The sequence below is a fragment of the Haliotis rubra genome, unplaced genomic scaffold (genome assembly GCF_003918875.1).
Source record: "Haliotis rubra isolate DU_JTF1 unplaced genomic scaffold, ASM391887v1 Scf517, whole genome shotgun sequence".
NCBI classification, from domain to species: Eukaryota; Metazoa; Mollusca; class Gastropoda; order Lepetellida; family Haliotidae; genus Haliotis; species Haliotis rubra.
In genome coordinates, this window is record NW_025767210.1 from 352,629 (window position 1) to 373,638 (window position 21,010).

General features: G+C 43.5%; 1 protein-coding gene across 1 annotated transcript; it reads right to left on the reverse strand.

The window, feature by feature from the left end:
- Positions 1–990: 990 nt before the first annotated feature.
- On the reverse strand, positions 991–20,642 carry LOC124292419 (integrator complex subunit 10-like). Its single transcript, XM_046729500.1, has 18 exons — positions 20,486–20,642; positions 19,038–19,105; positions 18,609–18,712; positions 17,621–17,760; positions 16,874–16,955; positions 16,529–16,675; positions 10,442–10,610; positions 9,402–9,556; positions 9,001–9,079; positions 7,927–8,078; positions 7,084–7,093; positions 6,768–6,822; positions 6,234–6,299; positions 4,041–4,094; positions 3,449–3,643; positions 2,653–2,812; positions 1,876–1,972; positions 991–1,186 (listed from the first exon to the last, which is right to left on the reverse strand). Exons 1-18 carry the CDS (start codon positions 20,630–20,632, stop codon positions 1,033–1,035), a joined length of 2,034 nt encoding a protein of 677 aa, XP_046585456.1. The 5' UTR covers positions 20,633–20,642; the 3' UTR covers positions 991–1,032.
- Between the last annotated feature and the right edge of the window lie 368 nt (positions 20,643–21,010).

A 21,010-nucleotide genomic window follows, 5' to 3' on the forward strand; every position in this document is an offset into this window, starting at 1 on the left:
TTCATCCTGTTAGGTGCTTCTTGTCCACGGTCGTGCATCAAAAATTATTTCCCCGCAAAAAAGGTCCTCTTTTCATCAAGCTCAAGTTCATGTAGGGATAATGAATCCTTAGAAAGTGCCCTTCTTGTCTTTTCATCACTACTGTGCAGCTCTGGTTCACAATCTGGGACGGTTTACATATTTGCAGCATGACCCATCAGAACATTGACATCATCACTACTGTGCTCTGTTAATGAACATCCGTGGTTAATGAACCCTTACAACTAAGCCCTCTTCTTTGGGAACAAGGCCCTTGATATGGTTGAGTGAGTGAGTGAGTTAGAATTTAACGTCACCTCGGCAATATTTCAGCCATGATAGTGGTTGAAGATCTGATGACAGCACAGAGGCGTACACACTGAAAGGAAAATGTCATGGTCTCTGTTAAAAGATGACTTCTTTCTTTGGATAGAGATGCTTCCTGGAGTTTCATCTTTTAGTAATAAATGTAGGTGCTATTGTTTTGAGGTGTGGATTTTCCGACAGGGAAGACTGTAAAAACATTTGATGAACATTTGGCGACCAGTAGAGTTCAACATACATATTGCCTTTTGTTTGAATGTGATCGTGTCCGCTTCTAATGTTTTATGTATAATGAAATCACGTCGTTATGCTGATTTCACTTTCTTCCTTCAGTTGACAATGGGTGATAACAGGTGTATTGATTAACCGGTCAATATAACAATATGGCGTAATATTCCGAATCGAATCCAGGCCTTCAGCATGAAGAGTGAACGCTTTACCACCAGACTATGCCACTGCCTCAGTAGTACTAGTAGTAGTAGTGGAAGAACAAGTAGCAATAGTAGTCGCAGCAGTAGCAGCAGCAGCCAGAGCTGAGAACACTGCCTATAGCTATGTGTGTGGCTTTCCACATGAGGGACGACATAGTTATATCAGCATCTAGGATATTCCCTGACATTAACACAGCAGACAGACAAACACAGCCCAGAAGGTTTCTGTACATTTATTTACAATTGTACAACTCTGATGCTAAATGTTCTGGAGCAGCAACTCTCTCTCCTCTGTCATGAAGCACAGCAGGACTTTGTTGATGTGGTCACTGACAGTCTTCACCTGCTTCTCTAGACTGGCCCGGAAGTCCTCCTTCACACCCTTGTTGACCCCCCGGGTGACTGTCCGCTGCCTGCAATACAAGATGCTTATATTTGATTCAGCAGAGGCCGGACACAGCAGGCCTTTCTAGGTCATATAGTGGAGATGGGACCTGCTATGGTTTTGTAGGTCATATAGTGGAGATGGGACCTGGTATGGTTTTGTAGATCATATAGTAGAGGTCAGCCCTAGCAATCTCTTGTATGTCATATAATGGAGGTCGGACTTGGCATGTCTTTGTAGGTCATATTGTAACAACTGACTGACTGAGTTTAGTTTTACGCCGCTTTTAGCAATATTCCAGCAATAACACGGCGGGGGACACCAGAAATAGGCTTGAAACATTGTGCCCATGTGGGGAATTGAACCCGGGTCTTCGGGGTGACGAGCCAACGCTTTAACCACTAGGCTACCCCACCGCCCTCATATTGTAACGGGGCGGTGGGATAGCCTAGTGATTAAAGTGTTGGCTCGTCCCGCCGAAGACCCGGGTTCGAATCCCCACATGGGTACATTGTGTGAAGCCAATTTCGGGTGTCCCCCGCCCTGATGTTGCTGGAATATTGCTAAAAGCGGCGTAAAACCAAACTATGTCAGTCAGTCAGTCATATTGTAACATCCTCTTTTGAGTCCTGAAATCACTTTTTTATACTTGAGACATTATTGTTGATATCAACATGACACGGTCTGAGACAATGTGTGAAATGTGTATGTACTCACTGAGCAAGTGCACGTGTACTTGTGGGCATGATGTCTAGGCTGACTCGCCCTCCCTCCTGCGTGTCCAAGAAAGCTAATTCCTCAAGCATATCCATGTCTGGGGCTGGTTAAGGATTTCATGGCATGGCATCATGGATAAAAACGTTACTGCTGGCTTTGCATTCAATTTCCTGACAAATTTCAAACAAGAAAGTTAAAATTCAATCCCCACTCTTGAAATTCAACTAAGAAACATTAACCACTTTGTGAAGTATGGGTGTAGTGGTAACAAGCAAACATTTCTTGTACGATAAGCAAATACTTGCACAGCTTTGGGAGGCAATGTGTACAGATACCTGCAGCTACAGACCACTAGGCCAATTTATCTTTCAATATCTTATTCCTCCAGGAGCTACATGGGTGAGATGAAATGTGGTTTAATGTCAAGTTGAAGATTATAGCACGTATATTGCGACTTGCATGCACATGTTTGTGTAGCTGCTTTCCTATTTCTGAATGATGCTGTTTTTATAGACAGCAGGTACACTGAAATCTCATATGCAGTTTAACATAAATACCTGACTCAGACAAGTATGCTGAGATCCCATATGCATTTTACCATGGATACCCAACTAGAACACTGACTAGAAGCCGCCTAATACCTAGTGATAGGAAGGGCAACAACATGTACCATGTTTAACATGTCTATTGGCATGACATGACAAGGAATCACCGCGTCTCTGATGTTCCACTTTCTACACCAATGTGATGGTCACAAGCAGCATGGGAGGAGGATACTGAAGACGTAGGAGAAGAAGAGGTTGTAGGTGAAGCTGCCCTGTTTCTGGATCTTCTGAATCACCTCCAGGAATATACTCTCATATTTTGGCCAATCGTATTGTAGCAACACGATCAGGTGACCAAGGTTAAGGTCATTGTTGTGGTTGGATATCCGCTCCTGGAAATTATAATGAAATTAAGTTAATATTAAACCCAGTTCCTGGGTATTTATTTACCCCATGGATGCTGCTGTAGAAAGTCTGTAAAATCCAAAACTTGACTGGTTAAAATGAATCCATCCATGGATTAAAATACATTAAAATCTAAATAGATGTGTATCATACTGCTATCATCCACATAACAATACAGATGACAACAGTGGATTGTGGCATCATTTTATTGGCAAAATCATGCATGACTTTCCATGTCTAGTTTTTTATTTCTACTATTTGATACCTTCTGATTGAGGTTTACCATAAAGTCTGCAAAATGATTCACTAACATGGTATTCCAAAACACATACACAAAAACATACACATCACTACATTTGGGGTTTGTGGGAGGTATTTGTAACAGCCACTTCCACACTCATGGCACTGAGGGTCACATGATGAGGAGTCAGAGGAGGGTGGAACGAGGGAGATGAGGAGCTTCAGGTGGATTAAAGAAGGGAGATAACTGTGCTAGGAAGGAGCAGGAGGTTACAGGGGAGCAAGGGAAAGGACTTTGAGGCGGGATGAGGGTCATGGCTGCAAATCAATTCACATACTGACAAAGTTTGTCTGTTAAGAGTTGCCTCCCCTGTGACACTCACCTTCAAGCAAGTGATGAGCAGCTGTATACAGAAGGGAACAATCTCACACTCGGAACACTGCATGAGTATCAAATGTCGGACTGGTCCTGATGTTGTCAGTGACTTGAACCCAGGCTGACTCTCCTCGGTGGAAACTGACGTCGGGGAATGTTCGGGCAATGAGGCGACAACATCAAGGACAAGCTCACACGCTTTCTGTAAAGTCAAGGTAGCTTTATACAACTTGTACAATGTCTACAATAACCTAATGTAGACCACAGAAAGCATCTGGCTTCCAAACGAGATATGAGTACGATTAGGTCAGTTAGAAATATTGTAAAGAAATTGCATCACAATGCCTTTGTGACCATTGTGACATCACTGGCTACGATGACATCATAATCGAATGACATCACTACTCTGTCAGCCACTACAAGTGGTTAACTGTACTATTTACACTTGAAGCACAGGCCAGGAATCAATCGAGGTTAAGACACACCACATCTCCATGAATTGCTAAAAACCAGTAATGTACAGAGATGCTTCAATAGAGTTTTACTCAATTTCATTTCACCAAATTGTTCTCAATCTGTTACCAGCTTTGGATACTTACAGATAAGTTTCTCAGGCAGTAGAAACTGGAGGCTAGCTGCAGCGAGAGTCTGGTCTGAAACATACAAGCTGGACACTTGAAGGGAAACATTTCTCGGGTACTGGTATACCAGCTTGACACTTCAAGGGAAACATTTCTCAGGTACTGGTATACCATCTTGACACTTCAAGGGAAACATTTCTCGGGTACTGGTATACCATCTTGACACTTCAAGGGAAACATTTCTCGGGTACTGGTATACCAGCTTGACACTTGAAGGGAAACATTTCTCGGGTACTGGTATACCATCTTGACACTTGAAGGGAAACATTTCTCGGGTACTGGTATACCATCTTGACACTTGAAGGGAAACATTTCTCGGGTACTGGTATACCATCTTGACACTTGAAGGGAAACATTTCTCGGGTACTGGTATACCATCTTGACACTTGAAGGGAAACATTTCTCGGGTACTGGTATACCATCTTGACACTTGAAGGGAAACATTTCTCGGGTACTGGTATACCATCTTGACACTTGAAGGGAAACATTTCTCGGGTACTGGTATACCATCTTGACACTTGAAGGAAACATTTCTCGGCACTGGTATACCATCTTGACACTTGAAGGGAAACATTTTCGGTACTGGTATACCATCTTGACACTTGAAGGAAACATTTTCGGCACTGGTATACCATCTTGACACTTGAAGGGAAACATTTCTCGGTACTGGTATACCATCTTGACACTTGAAGGAAACATTTTCGGTACTGGTATACCAGCTCGCCACTTGAAGGAAACATTTCGGGTACTGGTATACCATCTTGACACTTGAAGGGAAACATTTCTCGGGTACTGGTATACCATCTTGACACTTGAAGGGAAACATTTCTCGGGTACTGGTATACCAGCTTGCCACTTGAAGGGAAACATTTCTCGGGTACTGGTATACCAGCTTGCCACTTGAAGGGAAACATTTCTCGGGTACTGGTATACCAGCTTGCCACTTTGAAGGAAACATTTTCGGTACTGGTATACCAGCTTGCCACTTGAAGGAAACATTTCGGGTACTGGTATACCAGCTTGCCACTTGATGGGAAACATTTCTCGGGTACTGGTATACCATCTTGACACTTGAAGGGAAACATTTCTCGGGTACTGGTATACCAGCTTGACACTTGAAGGGAAACATTTCTCAGGTACTGGTATACCATCTTGACACTTGAAGGGAAACATTTCTCGGGTACTGGTATACCATCTTGACACTTGAAGGGAAACATTTCTCGGGTACTGGTATACCAGCTTGACACTTGAAGGGAAACATTTCTCGGGTACTGGTATACCATCTTGACACTTGAAGGGAAACATTGGGTACTGGTATATACCATCTTGACACTTGAAGGGAAACATTTCTCGGGTACTGGTATACCATCTTGACACTTGAAGGGAAACATTTCTCGGGTACTGGTATACCATCTTGACACTTGAAGGGAAACATTTCTCGGGTACTGGTATACCATCTTGACACTTGAAGGGAAACATTTCTCGGGTACTGGTATACCATCTTGACACTTGAAGGGAAACATTTCTCGGGTACTGGTATACCATATCTTCCGCATCTACATTTCATGTTTTACATCACTCACATTCTTATAATGTTACTATAAATCTTTGTCCTAATATTTACAAATTTGACGACAAAATATTTCCTAATTTGCCCTCAGTGGCAGATGGTTTGAAACACTAGTAAAATCGCTGTTCAATAATCCATACAAAGCAGCCATTGCAGCCCAGGATCCCCTGCAGTTCTGAAGGTGAGTTCAGGTGAAATTGGGTTTAACGTCGTGCTTGAGAATATTTCGCTCATATGACAATGTGCATGCGTGTGTATGTGTATGTGCGGCTGCTTGTACTAGCCCAGACTGAAGCTGGTTTTATAGTGCTAGCCCACTGAGATACCATGCCGCAGTGAAGCATGAATACCCCACTCAGACACATTATACTGACTCCGAGCCAACCAGTCCTTGTACCCATTAATGCCGAGCGCCAGGCAGGGACCAACAAGTACCATATTTTAACGTCTTTTGGTATGACGCAGTCGGGGATCAAACCCGCGACCTTCCGCTCTCCGAGCAGACGCTCTAACCACTACACCACGGAGGCGGTCTTATGAAGTTCTGAAGACATGGAGTAATGGAGTGAGGTGATCCCTACCTTCATCTTGCCCTTGGCTCCCATGTAGTAGCTCTGTAGCTGGGCAACAGCTTCCTGGAAGGCTCCCTGCAAACACCAACCAACCAATCATAGCATCCTTGTGGGAGTAGCTATACTTCTCTCATTCATTTGTTCAAGCTAAAAACACTTTTGTGTCGAGTTTCGATGAGTCCAGCTTACAGATGTGTCAAAGCTTGGTGCCTGCGTTTTCATTATTTAGTCATTATTTTTTGGTTGTGTGGAATCCTGGGTAATTTGAAGAACTTATGTACGTCCCTTCATCTTCATCACAACTATGTTTAACTGTAGATGACAGTAAAAGGACATAACTTATGATGACACTCATCAAAGGTCGCAGATGTAGCATGCACAGGTGACTGCCTATGATCTGGTCGGCCTGGTCCAGATATTACTTACAACCTGTCAGCCTATAGCGGGACTATTGCTGAATGCAGATTTAAACAAACCAACAAACCTGGTCCAGATATTACTTACAACATGTCAGTTCTGGAACAGCTTTAAACAAACCAACACCTGGTAGGACACAGAGTTCCATCCTCCATGACCAGAGTTCCATCCTCCATGAACTCTGCAATGACCAGAATACAGAATTTACTGTCCCAACAGCATGAAGCAATCTTTTAAGTAAAACAAACAACAGCAAACCTACAAAACTGTTGGAGGATAAAAAACAATTCAAGAGAGAACACTGAAGGGGTTTTCATGATTAATTGCTATATAAAGTGAAAGTCTAAGTTGCGAGGTTCCCTAACACAGCTGACAAATATTACTGCTTTTACACAGTGACGTGCATGCAGGTATGAATGTGTGAGTGTGTGGCTGCCTGTACTGATCTGGACCTGAGGATGAGCAAACAGGGCTCCAGATAACTTTTGGGGATGTGAGTGTACTTACACATCATATTGCAAGTGAAGGTGTACAGAGAATTTTGAAGGAGTACCGACATGTTTTTGTGTGAGCGAGTTGGTGAAGTGGTTTGTCTGGACGATTCATCGATCACTATTTCCAACCATGTACTTGTATTTGAAGACGCGTGAGAAATAACTGAGCGACCGTGTGATGCGCGAAATGTCAGGTCCGACTGGATATAAATAGGAACAGTGTAGTTTTTAGCCAATAGAAAAATAGTGACGCATATCGTTGCATGGCAACGCAAGGGATTCCTACAGTCGGGGTTTCCTTATGTGTCAAATCGTGTTTCGCAAAAGAAACTGAACAAGTATTTATCCGAAATAGATTTCCATTGCACGATACACACGGAAATTAAATGTTAGATGTAAGAAGGTATTTATGTGCGTACACGATACGCTTGAAATCTTATATTATGTCGTACTTAATTGATTTTGTGGCGTACATTACGCATGTACGCCCCTTATCTGTAGCCCTGAGCAAAGACAGACAACAGACAGCAAATTCAGTGATAAACATCATGAGCATCGATCTACGCAATTGAGACATGTATCAACCAAGTCAGCAAGCCTGACCACCCGATCCCGTTAGTCCCCTCTTACAACAAGCATGGGTTACTGAAGATCAATTCTAATCTGGATTTTCACGGGTCTCAAGTATATCCATTCCCAGAAACCTCTTATCGCCATTCTAAAGACCAGCATAAGGTTGGGTTGCCATGGAACAATTCTAACCCAGAAACACCTGTGATGGAGCTACCAACCTCGGCGCAGATCTTCAGAGGAGTGCAGGAGCTCAAAACATTTCATGGCTGTGATGAAGTTTTGGATGATGAACTGGGAGCTGGAGATGTTGGTGGACGACATGATCTGTGGGAGATGTGGGTTGTCTTGACGGAGACGTTTTATCTTTGGTCTGAAGGTCAAAATTCAGGGTTCGTATAGAGATTTTGCAACAAAATTTAAACCCTTTTCAATGTCTTTTTACAGATTCATCCAAAACAATTCAGACTAATTTTGTTGTGACTACCATTTGGCTGATACTGTGTCACAGATGACGTAGTATGTGCATGATTGGGTTCTTCGGTCACTTATCATTAAAGATTGATACAAATAGTTTTGTTCATACTGTTGGTTTCAAATTCAGAATAGATCATACAATTACATAATTTTAACGAGCAAAACAGGCCATTTTAAGGCCTTTGCAATCAAAGACTTTTCCTAACAGTCATCAACCCTGACAACCCGAACCATTACATCCGGCCCATGTTAATGTGGACTTATTCTAACCCTGAAACCGCATGGATGTGCAATAGCATTTCTAACCATGTGACATGGCATCATACAGTCTTCTCACAATGGCAATCAATACACAAGACAGTTGCCAAGCTTGGACATTCATTGATCAAGGTCTTAATAATTCCCTGGAGTGAGTGAGTGAGTTTAGTTTTACGCCGCACTCAGCAATATCCCAGCTATATGGCGGCGGTGTGTAAATAATCGAGTCTGGACCAGACAATCCAGTGATCAACAGCATGAGCATCGATCTGCGCAATTGGGAACCGATGACATGTGTCAACCAAGTCAGCGAAACTGACCACCCGATCCCGTTAGTTGCCTCTTATGACAAGCATAGTCGCCGTTTATGGCAAGCACATGGGTTGCTGAAGACCTATTCTACCCCGGATCTTCACGGGTCTAATAATTCCCTGGAAACCCATCTCCGTTCAACAAGGAGCTGACATGACAACATGTCCATCCACAACACACTAAGCTCATCTGTGCAAGCTCTGATGACTGAGAACAAGAAGACTTGAGAGAACGTTGTGTGTACTTACTGAATCTGTGTCTCGCCGTTCTCGGAGCGGAACTTCTCCAGGATTACAACTGGAACATGTGGGGAGGACAAACTTGAACCTGCAACATCAGAACAGAGAGTGCTGTTTGTTTAATTCTGCCATCAGCACCATTCATCTCTATCACACCAGCCTGTATAAAAATCAGGCTACACAAACCACAGGTTGTTATAATAAGCCCCATGGTTAGATGAGTGAGTTTAGTTTTATGCAGCTTTCAGCAATATTCCAGCAATATCACGCCAGGGGACACCAGAAATGGGCTTCACATATTGTACCCATGTGGGGAATCGAACCCAGGTCTTCGGCGTGATGAGTGAACGTCTTAACCACTAGGCTACCCACCGCCCTCCCTGGTGTGATATGTTACTATGGTTACTTACCTGAGAGGTTTTCTGTATCCACGTGACTGACGTACATATAGAGACACTGCAGAAACAGCACCGTTGCAACATACAGGATGTGTTTCTGTCCACGCTCAGAGGGGTTCTGTTTAATGCTGTTGTAGACACCTAACAAGTACTGCCACTGGTAGTCTCTGAAACCGGAAAGTACCTGATCAGCAGAGCTCAAAGCGATGTCAGCTGGTTAGAGGTAACATGGGGTTTAATGTGTAAGGAATATTCCACTTACACAGCAGAATGTATGCACATGTGTGCACGGCTGGGTGTACTTGTACACAATAACACTAGACTTATACTTCTAGACTACTGATATATCATGCAGTGTTTTCACTATGACACATTGTAAACCAAAAGTCACCGTGTTCTTTAATCTGATTGGTTGAAAAAACATGATCAAATTGTATTCGATTCTGGGAAATTGCAAGACTATTCACTGCGTATTGACACGTACAAATATCGCAGACAAGGGTATTGTTGCGTCATCAGCAGTGGTGACGTCATTCAAATCATATTGTGACGTAAAGTCGGAATCACGTCACAAAGGAGCAGTTCCAGATGCTACCATGGGAACCAGCTCAAACAGCCAGCTGATGACACTTCACTGCTGTACCCGTACTCGATGTCAATGAGTGCAGACAGTAAAACCCATATGGGCCTTTTGGTTTACTTTTGTGTTTACAATGTCGATAAACATCACGTGTTGGCCAATTTCCAGGTGTTACTGAGTATTTGAAGCACAGGAATACTTCATTTGAAACCTCCGGCTAACGCTGTTGGTTCCGAATGAATGACCATGCTTCAAATACCCAATAACACCCGGAAATTGGCCAACACATGATGTTTATCTCCTAAGGTGCATCGAGTCCGAGCTGACAAGTCTTCTTTGTATTTCCATAATTCTGAACAACACAGAGCAACCGAAAGTACCATCATTACACGTCTCTTGGTATGAGACATCTCTTGGTATGAACCACCAACCTCCTGCTCTTGAGATAAGAAGACCGCTGAGGCTGACATACCTGGATTTATTGAAAATGTCTGCCTCCATCTCCCATCCAAGGTGGCCACCAAACAACTGCAGCAGCTTGAAGAGGCTGCCCCAGGGGTCAGTCACCTGACTCTCTCTGTCCAGTAGCCCGGGGATCATTGGGAACTTCTTCGCTGAAGTCTTTGTCGGGGACAATAAATCTGAAATACAATATATGTAATTTTTTAAGTAAAATTGATATTTTATACTTATCCTGACTCATGATCTTTGCTTATCTCCCTTTCCCTTTCGAATGGTAGTGGAACACTTGAATCCCTTGAAGTTCCCGAAGCGGACGTACAATACTCACCCACGAGTTACCTCCCTTTGCCCTCTCCCGCGCAAACCAGTCATGTGAGGCGCCTTACTTGTCACTCTCTCCTGATTTTCTGCCCATGTACTTGGATCTGCTGTGAAATCTCAAGTGTCTTCAACGGAGAGGCTGGGAGGGCTTGTTCGTCATGAGTCAGGATAAGTATAAAATATCAATTTTACTTAAAAAATTACATATTTTTCCTTATCCTGACTCATGATCTTTGCTTATAGAATCCGTCAGAATTGGTGGTGGGTCAAGCCGCTGGATTCAACAGCTGTCCTTAGATACGTCCTGTATCCCCACCATGGGAACTGCAAATGGCATTTCCGTGGTCCTATTCTTCCAACTTGTGTAGTAACTCGGGGGGACCACTCCTTGTCTTACTTCAATCTCAGACAGGATGAATCATGTTGATTCGTGTGGTTATAGATAAACTAGTTCTTCTGTACTAGATATCTTATAACAACCCATGGATTATGATAAGGTCTTTATCATAAATGAGTTGCGATCCCTTTATGTGCAGGTAAGGTCCTTACCCGCACAGGATCTTAATCACTCATGCTAGTCTGTCCTAGACTGTGCACATGGACTTTCAAACTAATACTTCCTAGTAAAAGTCATCTTTAAGTCAACGTGATAAAGGGTGAGATTTCAACTCAGCGCCTTTGAGGAACCATTAGTAGCTGTGCTGCAACGAGAGGCCCAAAGATATACTGCCTCATTTCGCCCTGCATCGAATCTAGTTCGGCTGAAGTCCAGCGCATGTATCTCTGATATTCTTGCTGCTATGGCTAACGCTAGCAGGAACAGTCTTTTGTGTCAGCAACTCGAAGGTTGTTGATGTAAAGTTTGTAGGCATCACTGGTGATGAAGTCCCATCTAAGCCTTAGATGTACTGCCTCATTTCGCTGCGTCGAATCTAGTTCGGCTGCAGTCCAGTGTTGATGTAAAGGTTCGTAGGCATCACTGGTGAGATGACGTAGAGTGACGTTCAGGTCCCAGGCCGGAGCTCTAAACTTCCTCTGCTGGTTCTAGTAGCTCTGGAACTTTTGTCAGTTTGATGCCTGTTATCATGGGGATCACTGAACTGATGGCAGCGAGGTATGTAGATACTGTCGAACCTTTAAGGTGTCTCGTCTGTCTCAGATGACACAGGTATTCCGCCACTTGAGGATGAGTCGCTTTTATCGCAGTGAAGTTCTTCCGCCTTGCATAAGGTTCAAACTTCAGCCACTTGTCGTCGTCGATAGACCGCGAAGTTGATCTGCGAAAGTGCAAAGCGATACTGCTTGGCTGCTCTGGCAGAGTATCCTCTCTTCGTCAAGCATGCTTTGATACGGTCCATACGTGTAACTGGAACACTGCTGGGTTCCCATGTGCTTGCTTGGTGTGCGGATGTACTAGGAGGTTCGGTCACTCTGGTAGTCCACAAGAGTAGATACCTCTTGAGGTTGTCTGGTAGCGAGATGGGATCGACGCTGTCTAGATGTTTTGTCAGGAATCGATGCAACGGCCTCAGTTGTAATCTTCCTGTACGGGTTAAGTCTTGTGCTGAGGTTAGTAGACCCAGTAGAACTTGCCATGATCGTAGTGTGAACGGAGAGATGACTGCTTGTGGTATCATGGCTTGTATCTTAAACCAACGGTCTTCTGGGATGACAATACGGTTCTCTGTTGTGATGATTCCCAGCAATAGAAGATCTTGTTGATTCTAACTGCAACTTCATCAGGTTAATTAGCCATCCTAGTTGCGTGAGCAACTTAATTGTGAGGTTCAGCTGCTGTTAAAGTTGATCGGCACTTTGAAGAAAACTGCATGCCATCGTCCGGATACCCGACACTGCATAGACCTCGATGTTATTGATCGGTGCCGATAGTCTTGATTATTCGTATGAATAATAATCATAAAGCCGCCAATATTCCAAACCGTAGGATCTTCCATCGGAAGTGCTAACCTCTGATTGCAGTGATGATACATCATTCTTCCCCTCTATACAGAGGCGATCTGTGCTGATCAGCATACTTCGAAGCGTTGTCTATTTATAGCCCAGCTGGGTGCAGTGTAGCCATGCCGGGGACAGGCACTCATGCCGACTTTCCTCAGCAACAACTTCCAAAATAAATCTTGTTCATGCTGCTGTGCAGGGTAGACATCTATCAGATTCCCCAGATGATAACAGGCCGTAGTTGTATACTGTTTACATGGCTGTCGATGAAGTAATCCCCCCATACCGCGTCTTTGTTTACAAGTCAGTAAACTTCCTACTGCTTGCTCTGTCAGTGGGAGGCGTCGTCTGACGTGGACCAATCAGCCTCCGAGCATGACATCACCAGTCTTGGTTGAGTAAAAGCGCGCGTACCTCTACGCCGCTCCTATAAACCTCTTGAATAAGGGTTGATCCAGGTGTAAATTCTTGTTCAGTGATATAAATCACCTCTTCCCACTGTAGATAATATAAGCCAGCATGACGAAGTAGGCTGTCGAGACTTATATCTGCAAAACTTGATATATCAGCTTGATAGGTGATATCATCTTGAAGTCACAGTCATCAGCATATATGCAGTACGTCTCAGATGGGTTGAGTGAGTGAGTGAACGACAATTTCCGCAGGCCATCTGCTACCCGGTATATATCTCCGCATCCATGTAGATGAAGGGATTCTTTCATCAAGTAGGTTGTCGTTTAAACCTGAACCTATATAGGTGTAAGGTTCATACCGGTTGTAGAGTTGAGCAGGCTGCAAACTGTAGAGATCGCACATGTTGTAGATCTTTTGTTGAGTTGACGTAAATATTCTGCCTGTTGACCTAAGGTTGTTAAACCTTGGATTCGCGAACCCTGTAGATGTCTTGTAGATCTGAGAGTTCGCGAACCTTGTAGATATCTCCTTGCTGATATCTGCCTGTATAACTGTCTGCGTTAGTTTGTCATCATGCATCTGATAGGAGAGGATGTCGTCTGTATCTTTAGATGGTGACTGCAGATTCAGGCCGTTAGCTATCCAGCTGTAATCTCTGGATCAGGAAACACAAGGTCTTCTTGTTGTTCCTGTAGTGGTTGTTGAATAGAGCTGATACTGCGCTGTTCATCTGCCTGTGAATCTGCATTCCCTCGTGTGCTGTCCTTTCGCGAACCCTTCTCAGATGATTCCCCTCTTTGCGAACCTTTATCTTGGGAAAGATGAGTTAGCGAACCTCTAGATGACTCATCATCCTTTCGCGAACCCTTGTAATGAGAGCTGTACCTTCGCGAACCCTTGTAATGAGAGCTGTACATTCGCGAACCCTTGTAATGAGAGCTGTACATTCGCGAACCCTTGTAAGGAGAGCTGTGCCTTCGCGAACCTTCTACCGCCGATTCGTTACTTCGTGACTTTGAATAATGATAGCTGTGCTTTCGCGAATGTCTGCTCTGCAGGCTGCCACTGTAGGGTGATCTATGCTCATGCGATGCTCTCTGGTGTGAGCTTCGCGAACCTCTATGATGTGGTGAATAGCTTCGCGAACGTCTGCGAGATCTAGATCTGGTAGAGACTTGAAGATGATGACGTCTAAACTCGTTGCTCTGCTGCATCTGGGTCTGCCGATCTCTCTGCAGATGACTGCGGGTTCGCAGAAGTAGATTGTTGAATGAACGTTCGCAGAGGTGTACGTTCGCGAACGTTATCTCTCACTGCCGATGTCTGCGTAGAGGGTTGACTGAGGCCTGTATCTTCCTGCAGCTAAGAGGCGTCGCCGAGCATGTGCTACTTCCACGAACCTCCGCTTCATCATGGACATCATCTGGTTGGTGAACTGCGTCAGGGTCGAAGTTCTAGGTTGTCAGAAGACGTAGCGTTCGCAAACACTGAAGTCTTGAGTACCCCTGGTTCACTGCGTTGAGATGCTGGAGGTAGATCAGATATCTGGCAAGTTATGATCATTGCAGGTGAAGATCTAGTCATAGATGTTGAAGAAATCGTCACCCTCATCGGTACTTCAGGTAGAAGTATCAGCGGATCATCGAAGACGTCTATCTCGTCAAGGGGTAGAATGTCTTCGCTGAAAGATCTATGCTGGGACGACTTCTTAGGACGCACCGACTTCCCCATAGCTGCAGTTGCCTTCATCTGCGAGGAAGTCGTCTTCTTTTTAGCGCCCGTAAAGCGGACTGCCCCTGTAACAAACTCCAAAATTATGCATCTCAATTGCAACAGACAAACTCATGACATGCAGGGTCATCTCTGCCTTCATCCTGGGTTCGCGAACATGCAGCTGATGATTCCTCCCTGTGCGAACGTCTGTCGTGGGAGCGTTCCCTTCGCGAACGTCTCTTGGATCGGCTAGGCGTAGAGGCAGGCTTCTTAGAGGTTCGCGAACGTGGACTGCGTATCATCTTGTAGTATGATGGAGTCGTCCGATTGTGGAGACCTTCGCGGAGGAGTGTGTGCGCCAACGTCAACTACAGTTGTAGCTCTGATGGGTGTAGATTTGCGCAGGCCAGTGGTTTGCGCACGATGTCGGCAGACTGTGTCTTCCTTGATTCTTGCTGGAATCTCTGCTCCATCATAGCCATCATGTTGTTGGTGAACTGCGTCATGAACTCCCCCGGGTCGAAGTTCTGCATTTGTTGTGTCGGCTGCGATGCTGTTTCCCTTGCCTCAACTTCTGTCCTCCAAGTAAGAGGTCTTATGTCGGACAGCTGGCCTGCTGTGACATTCATAGGTGATGATCTAGTAGTAGTTGACATCGACTGCGTCATAGATGTCATCGATACCTCAGGTAGAAGTATAGGGGGGTCGTCAAACACGTCTTTCTCATGCGGCGGTACGATCTCATCGTTGAAAGATTTCTGCGTAGCAGCGGTAGAATGTGTAGTTTTGCCCTCAGGTCTAGTACTCGCAGATCTTTTCTGCGTAGTAGAAGAGGACGTTGCTTCTTCTTAGACTGGGACGGCGTAGGTTGCGAGGATGACGACATTTTCTTAGCCCCCTTTGCCGCAGACTGGTTCTGTAATGTACTAGGCAACATATCACTATTATGAACATCAGCAGCAAGCAACATACAGTTTTTGGCCTGATCTCCAGATTTATCACATGTGACTAGAGATGTCCTTTTCACCCGATCCATGGCACGTCTATAAACATAAGACAGATATTGATTAAATTGTAATTCAGTTAAATCAACACAGTAGCTACAACGCAAGGTGGATGAAGATGGAGGGGGGTGAGGATCAGCCAGCGACAACCTGTGTTTACACACACAAGATTTCATGAATTGTAAACAACGTTACAACACGATGAAAACACGACTCAGAGTCAATAAATTCCAACAAATTTGTACAAATATTACACCGTAATTATAACCAAAACCATACACAGCTTAATTTAGAAGAATAGGCCTAAATATAAATAATAGATTGCCGTATACGGGACTCAGTGCTCGCCCAACCATCCGTGTGGGCGAAAAGGGAGAGAGTGACAAGTAAGGCGCGTCACATGACTGGTTTGCGCGGGAGAGGGCAAAGGGAGGTTACTCGTGGGTGAGTAGTGTACGTCCGCTTTGGGAACTTCAAGGGATTCAAGTGTTCCACTACCATTCGAAAGGGAAAGGGAGATAAGCAAAGATCATGAGTCGGGATAAGGAAAAATAATGAATTTAAGAACCTGGACTGTGAGTTGACATGAATTTTGTTTTGATTTTCTTTTCTTGTTACACCATCACTGACTGTAAAAACCAACTGTGAAGACTGTGACAAATCCTTTATGGCTGGCTGTGACATACCTGGAGACTGTGACACGTCCTGTGTGACTGGCTGTGTGGTATAGCTGATGTAGAACTCCACAGATCGCTGCAACCAGGTGTACAGCTCAACGTCCGAGATTGACAGGTGACTGATCTTCGTCAGAACCAGGGGCAGTGTGTCACACACTGGAACAACATCAGTTATCTCACACTGTACCAGAACGTATGAATACACATCATATGACACACAAGAACTAAACAACTGAGTCAGCTAACAGCTGATGGGACACAGCTACCTCTGACTCACCTCACCTGGGTTCACAGCTTCTTTGGATCAACATCATGACATCCTGACAGGAAACACAGCTCAATAGGTCAACTCACCTAAAAGTTTTCTGTAGCAGTTGACAGGGGACACTGCTCCACTCTGTCTCTCCTCCGACATCAGCAACTCCACCAGCTTCAGCTGCAACACACAATGCATACACTGAGAACTGCAGTCAAACCAGGAAACACAGCTCTTATAAAATTACCCACTCTTGTTTCAACAGTCACTAGTTGTCAGGTCAAGGAACAGTGATCAGCATCAAGGACTGCAAGTTTAATAATACCAAATAAGTACTAGGTTCATGGTAGATATCATAGGTATTTACCAAAAGTTCTACCATCAGGTTCATGGTAGATATCCATAGGTATATACCAAAAGCTCTACCATCAGGTTCATGGTAGATATCTACTAGTATATACCAAAAGTTCTACCATCAGGTTCATGGTAGATATCCATAGGTATTTACCAAAAGTTCTACCATCAGGTTCATGGTAGATATCTACTGGTATATACCAAAAGCTCTACCATCAGGTTCATGGTAGATATCTACTGGTATATACCAAAAGCTCTACCATCAGGTTCATGGTAGATATTTACTGGTATATACCAAAAGCTCTACCATCAGGTTCATGGTAGATAACTACTGGTATATACCAAAAGCTCTACCATCAGGTTCATGGTAGATATCTACTAGTATATACCAAAAGTTCTACCATCAGGTTCATGGTAGATAACTACAGGCATATACCAGATCTCCACCATCAGGTTTACTGTAGACATGGTAGATATCTACAGGTACATACCCCATGCTCCACCACCAGATTGGGGAATTTCCTCATGGCCAGCAGTAGCAGGCGACATCGCTCCAAGACATTTGAGATTTTCTCGGCAACATTCAGCAGCATCTGACACTGGATGTGGGTTGGGAACGCAGCAAATATCTCTGTACAGACATTCAATGACCAAGCATATATACTAGGCTAAACAGAGGACAAGATATCCTCCACCATATTGGTAAGGAATATGCCCAAGCTCCTTCCTTTTTAACTGTTTTTAAGTGTGTGGGGTTTTTTAACCTCAATTTTTAGCTGCCTAGCTTGTTTTAAGCTTCATCACGGATCCAACACTGGTACATTAGTAGCCTCAAACAGACATGGTAGATAGGTATCAGGTATTCTGTTGTGTGCCATACAACAGCAGTGAGTGTTTACAAGAAAAGGTCGGGCATTATGGACCCTGGAAATCAGTATCATCTTTAAACAACATATGGTTATAAACAATTCAGCCGTACGATAGAGCTAGCTTAGCAGCAAGCCACATGTACACCGATGAAATGAATTTTCATTGTAATAGAAACTTCTATAATTTCTTTATTCCCCATTTTCTATGTATCTTGTTTCATCAGATAAGTAACACACCACAAAAAGTCCTTATGCTGTACATAACTTCATCCTGCATGTAAAGATACAAATTAATGTCTGAATAAAATGCACACTACTGCCACCAAAAGGCAATATTTCTTGGCCCAGTGATTAAGGTGTCATGCCGAGGACCAGGGTTCGATTCCTCACATGGGCACAATGTGTGAAGCCCATTTCTGGTGTCCCCTCCCGTGATATTGCTGGAACATTGCTAAAAGTGGCATAAAACTAAAGTCTACTCGCTCAATCAGTATTTCTTGAGTCAAGCTAAGAAAAACCAGTGAGTGAGTTTTGCAACATTCCAGAAATATCTCAGCCGGGGACACAGACCAAGGGAGATGTAGCGATGACACCAACACAAACACTGCACCTGTGTGGAAACTGCTCTTCTGATCGGTGGACTCCGTTTGTAGAGCTTCGAGGATTGTGTGCACCTCTATCCACAGACGCTGCTCATTGGGGAAATTCTTCAGCCTGAAACACAGGACAGGACATATATCAGGTCGCATTTGGATTTACGGACCGAGGAAGCACTTTATACTTGATATGTCCAATGGTTTGCCAGATACATTGTACATTGTTTTATTTCATACAAAACTCTAAACATGTTAAAAAGACAATAAATGCAATTATTTTAGCATTAGGACATGTATGTGATTTCAGTAAGAAATACTGTTACACTGGGACGATTGTGTAAGATTAAGAAGCCTGATCAACTATATGATATACATTATCTGACATTGTATTTGAAACTGTTGTTCCACTGGTTCTTGCTGTCAATGACTCCTGCAGAACTCACATCTCTTCCAGGTGTTTTGCAGCATCTTTCACATTCTTGGAGGATTTTTCAAGCTGGTAGGACTCAAACTGAAGCAGAATCAGATAAAGGTAGGTCAAGAAGAACCGGTCTGGCAGGAAGTGACAGTGATTTGTCACATCAGAAAGAGTGCAGTTACCTACCAAAAACTGTAATCCTAACTTGTTTGAAAATTCGGTATGCAATATTATTCCCCACGAGGTCAACGTATGGGTAGTTGCATACTAATCTCGTACGTCACACGAGTGTCGTATCGCGTTGACCTGTGTCGTAACGACTTGACCTGAGATTCTAACCATTTGATTGGATAACCGATGACTTCTCAATTATGTCACATTCTGACGTAACTATTTTTTCATTCATAACAAACACGTGAATTCATTCATTCTACAACTTAAATGCATTGTGGGAATGTAAACATTGCGAACGTTGCCGTGTCGCTGTTTAATTGTGAGTCGAACTGAGACATTATATCCTTCTAAAAACATAAACGCAATGTTTCCACCAGTGATGTTAGCGAATGAAGCAACTGGAAACCAAGAAGCGAGGTGCTACGGGTAGTTTACTGTAGGAGGCTGTGCGAGGCGATGACAACTGACATGCATCGTGACGTTGGTTACCAAGGCAGTGACGTCATTACAGTGTGACATCATGCAAATATTGTACTACAGTACAAAACTCTTCCGCAACCTCTTTATGAAACCGGTTTCGGTTTGAAACCAAAAACATAACAAAAATACGCTATTTTGTCAATTTCATGCATGTAAGACGTGGGTAATAAATAAAATACCACACTCGGTCTCATTACATACGAATTATACGAAACTTGTGACCTTCCTATGTTATCTGACCTCGCTTTCGCTCGGTCAGATACCACAGGAAGGACACTCGTTTCGTATAATTCGTATGTAATGAGACCTCGTGTAGTATTCTCTATATATGCCTAGTATTTTTATCCAGTAATTTCCCCAATTTTCTCATGTCTTAAAAGAACTTTATTTTTGCTTAAACACAAACATTTGCTTTCATTCCAGGACTCAAAACTATTTTCTTTTAAAATTCACTGAATCTACCAACTGGATCATGGTATCAGGTTACTATTAACAAAACTACACATATCTCAATGAGCACTGCCTGCAGGCCATGACTCGTTTCACTGGTCTCGACTGCCTCTGAGATGTTTAGCAATGTAGGAGTAAATTGGGTAAGTTGACCCACAATTCTGCCTGGATTCTTGATTGAAAACGAAGTTGTCACAACTGATGTCGTTGTATGGTACCTAATTCCAGCGACTTCCTACATCCTGTGTAGGTTATATGTGCGGCAATCGGCTTTTCCTTCACACAGGCCGATGATGATACCTGCCTGTGATTCTGAACCGCTGAATTAATCTTGTCACTAATGTCAGCAAATAGACTTTATTTACACACCTGTATAAGAAAGCATCTTGGAAACAGAGATCGTGCAGTTATCAACCAAGCCTTTGCAGCAAAGATGTCAGTCTTTGAAAACCCACGAGCTCGCATAACAAGCCATTCAACATCGCTTAACTTCACGTTTTCCACTACAGTAGCCATTTTGAAATTACTAAAATCCGGACGATCCGAAGTTAAGACGGCCTCGATGTATCCGGGCAAGACTCAACCCCGCCACATAAGATGAGGCTCAGTCTCAATAACAGGGTGCAAATGCTGTCTCTTAAACTTAATTAGCAAATATTATTATCAGTATGGTTGGATGTAGTTAAACTTAATGCAGTCTGGTATACAAATACCTGGATATTAGCACAATAGGACATTGATATTGGTCAAAAGTATTTTCTGCAAATTGTTAAGCCAATGGATTCTTTTTATTTAAATGAATTTGGTCTCGCCAGTTTTAGGAAATGTGTGTGACTAATGTTCAGCCAGATATGTACATGTGTAGAACAAAGCATAATCTGACCCATACACTTT

Excerpts from the sequence above, each read along its gene's own strand:
- LOC124292419 (XM_046729500.1), bottom strand. The coding sequence starts at position 20,632 with ATGGCTACTGTAGTGGAAAACGTGAAGTTAAGCGATGTTGAATGGCTT. Across the intron at positions 9,080-9,401 it reads GGATACAGAAAACCTCTCAG|GTTCAAGTTTGTCCTCCCCA; the intron begins GTAAGTAACCAT and ends CTGATGTTGCAG. Across the intron at positions 3,644-4,040 it reads ACTGCCTGAGAAACTTATCT|AAAGCGTGTGAGCTTGTCCT; the intron begins GTAAGTATCCAA and ends TTGACTTTACAG.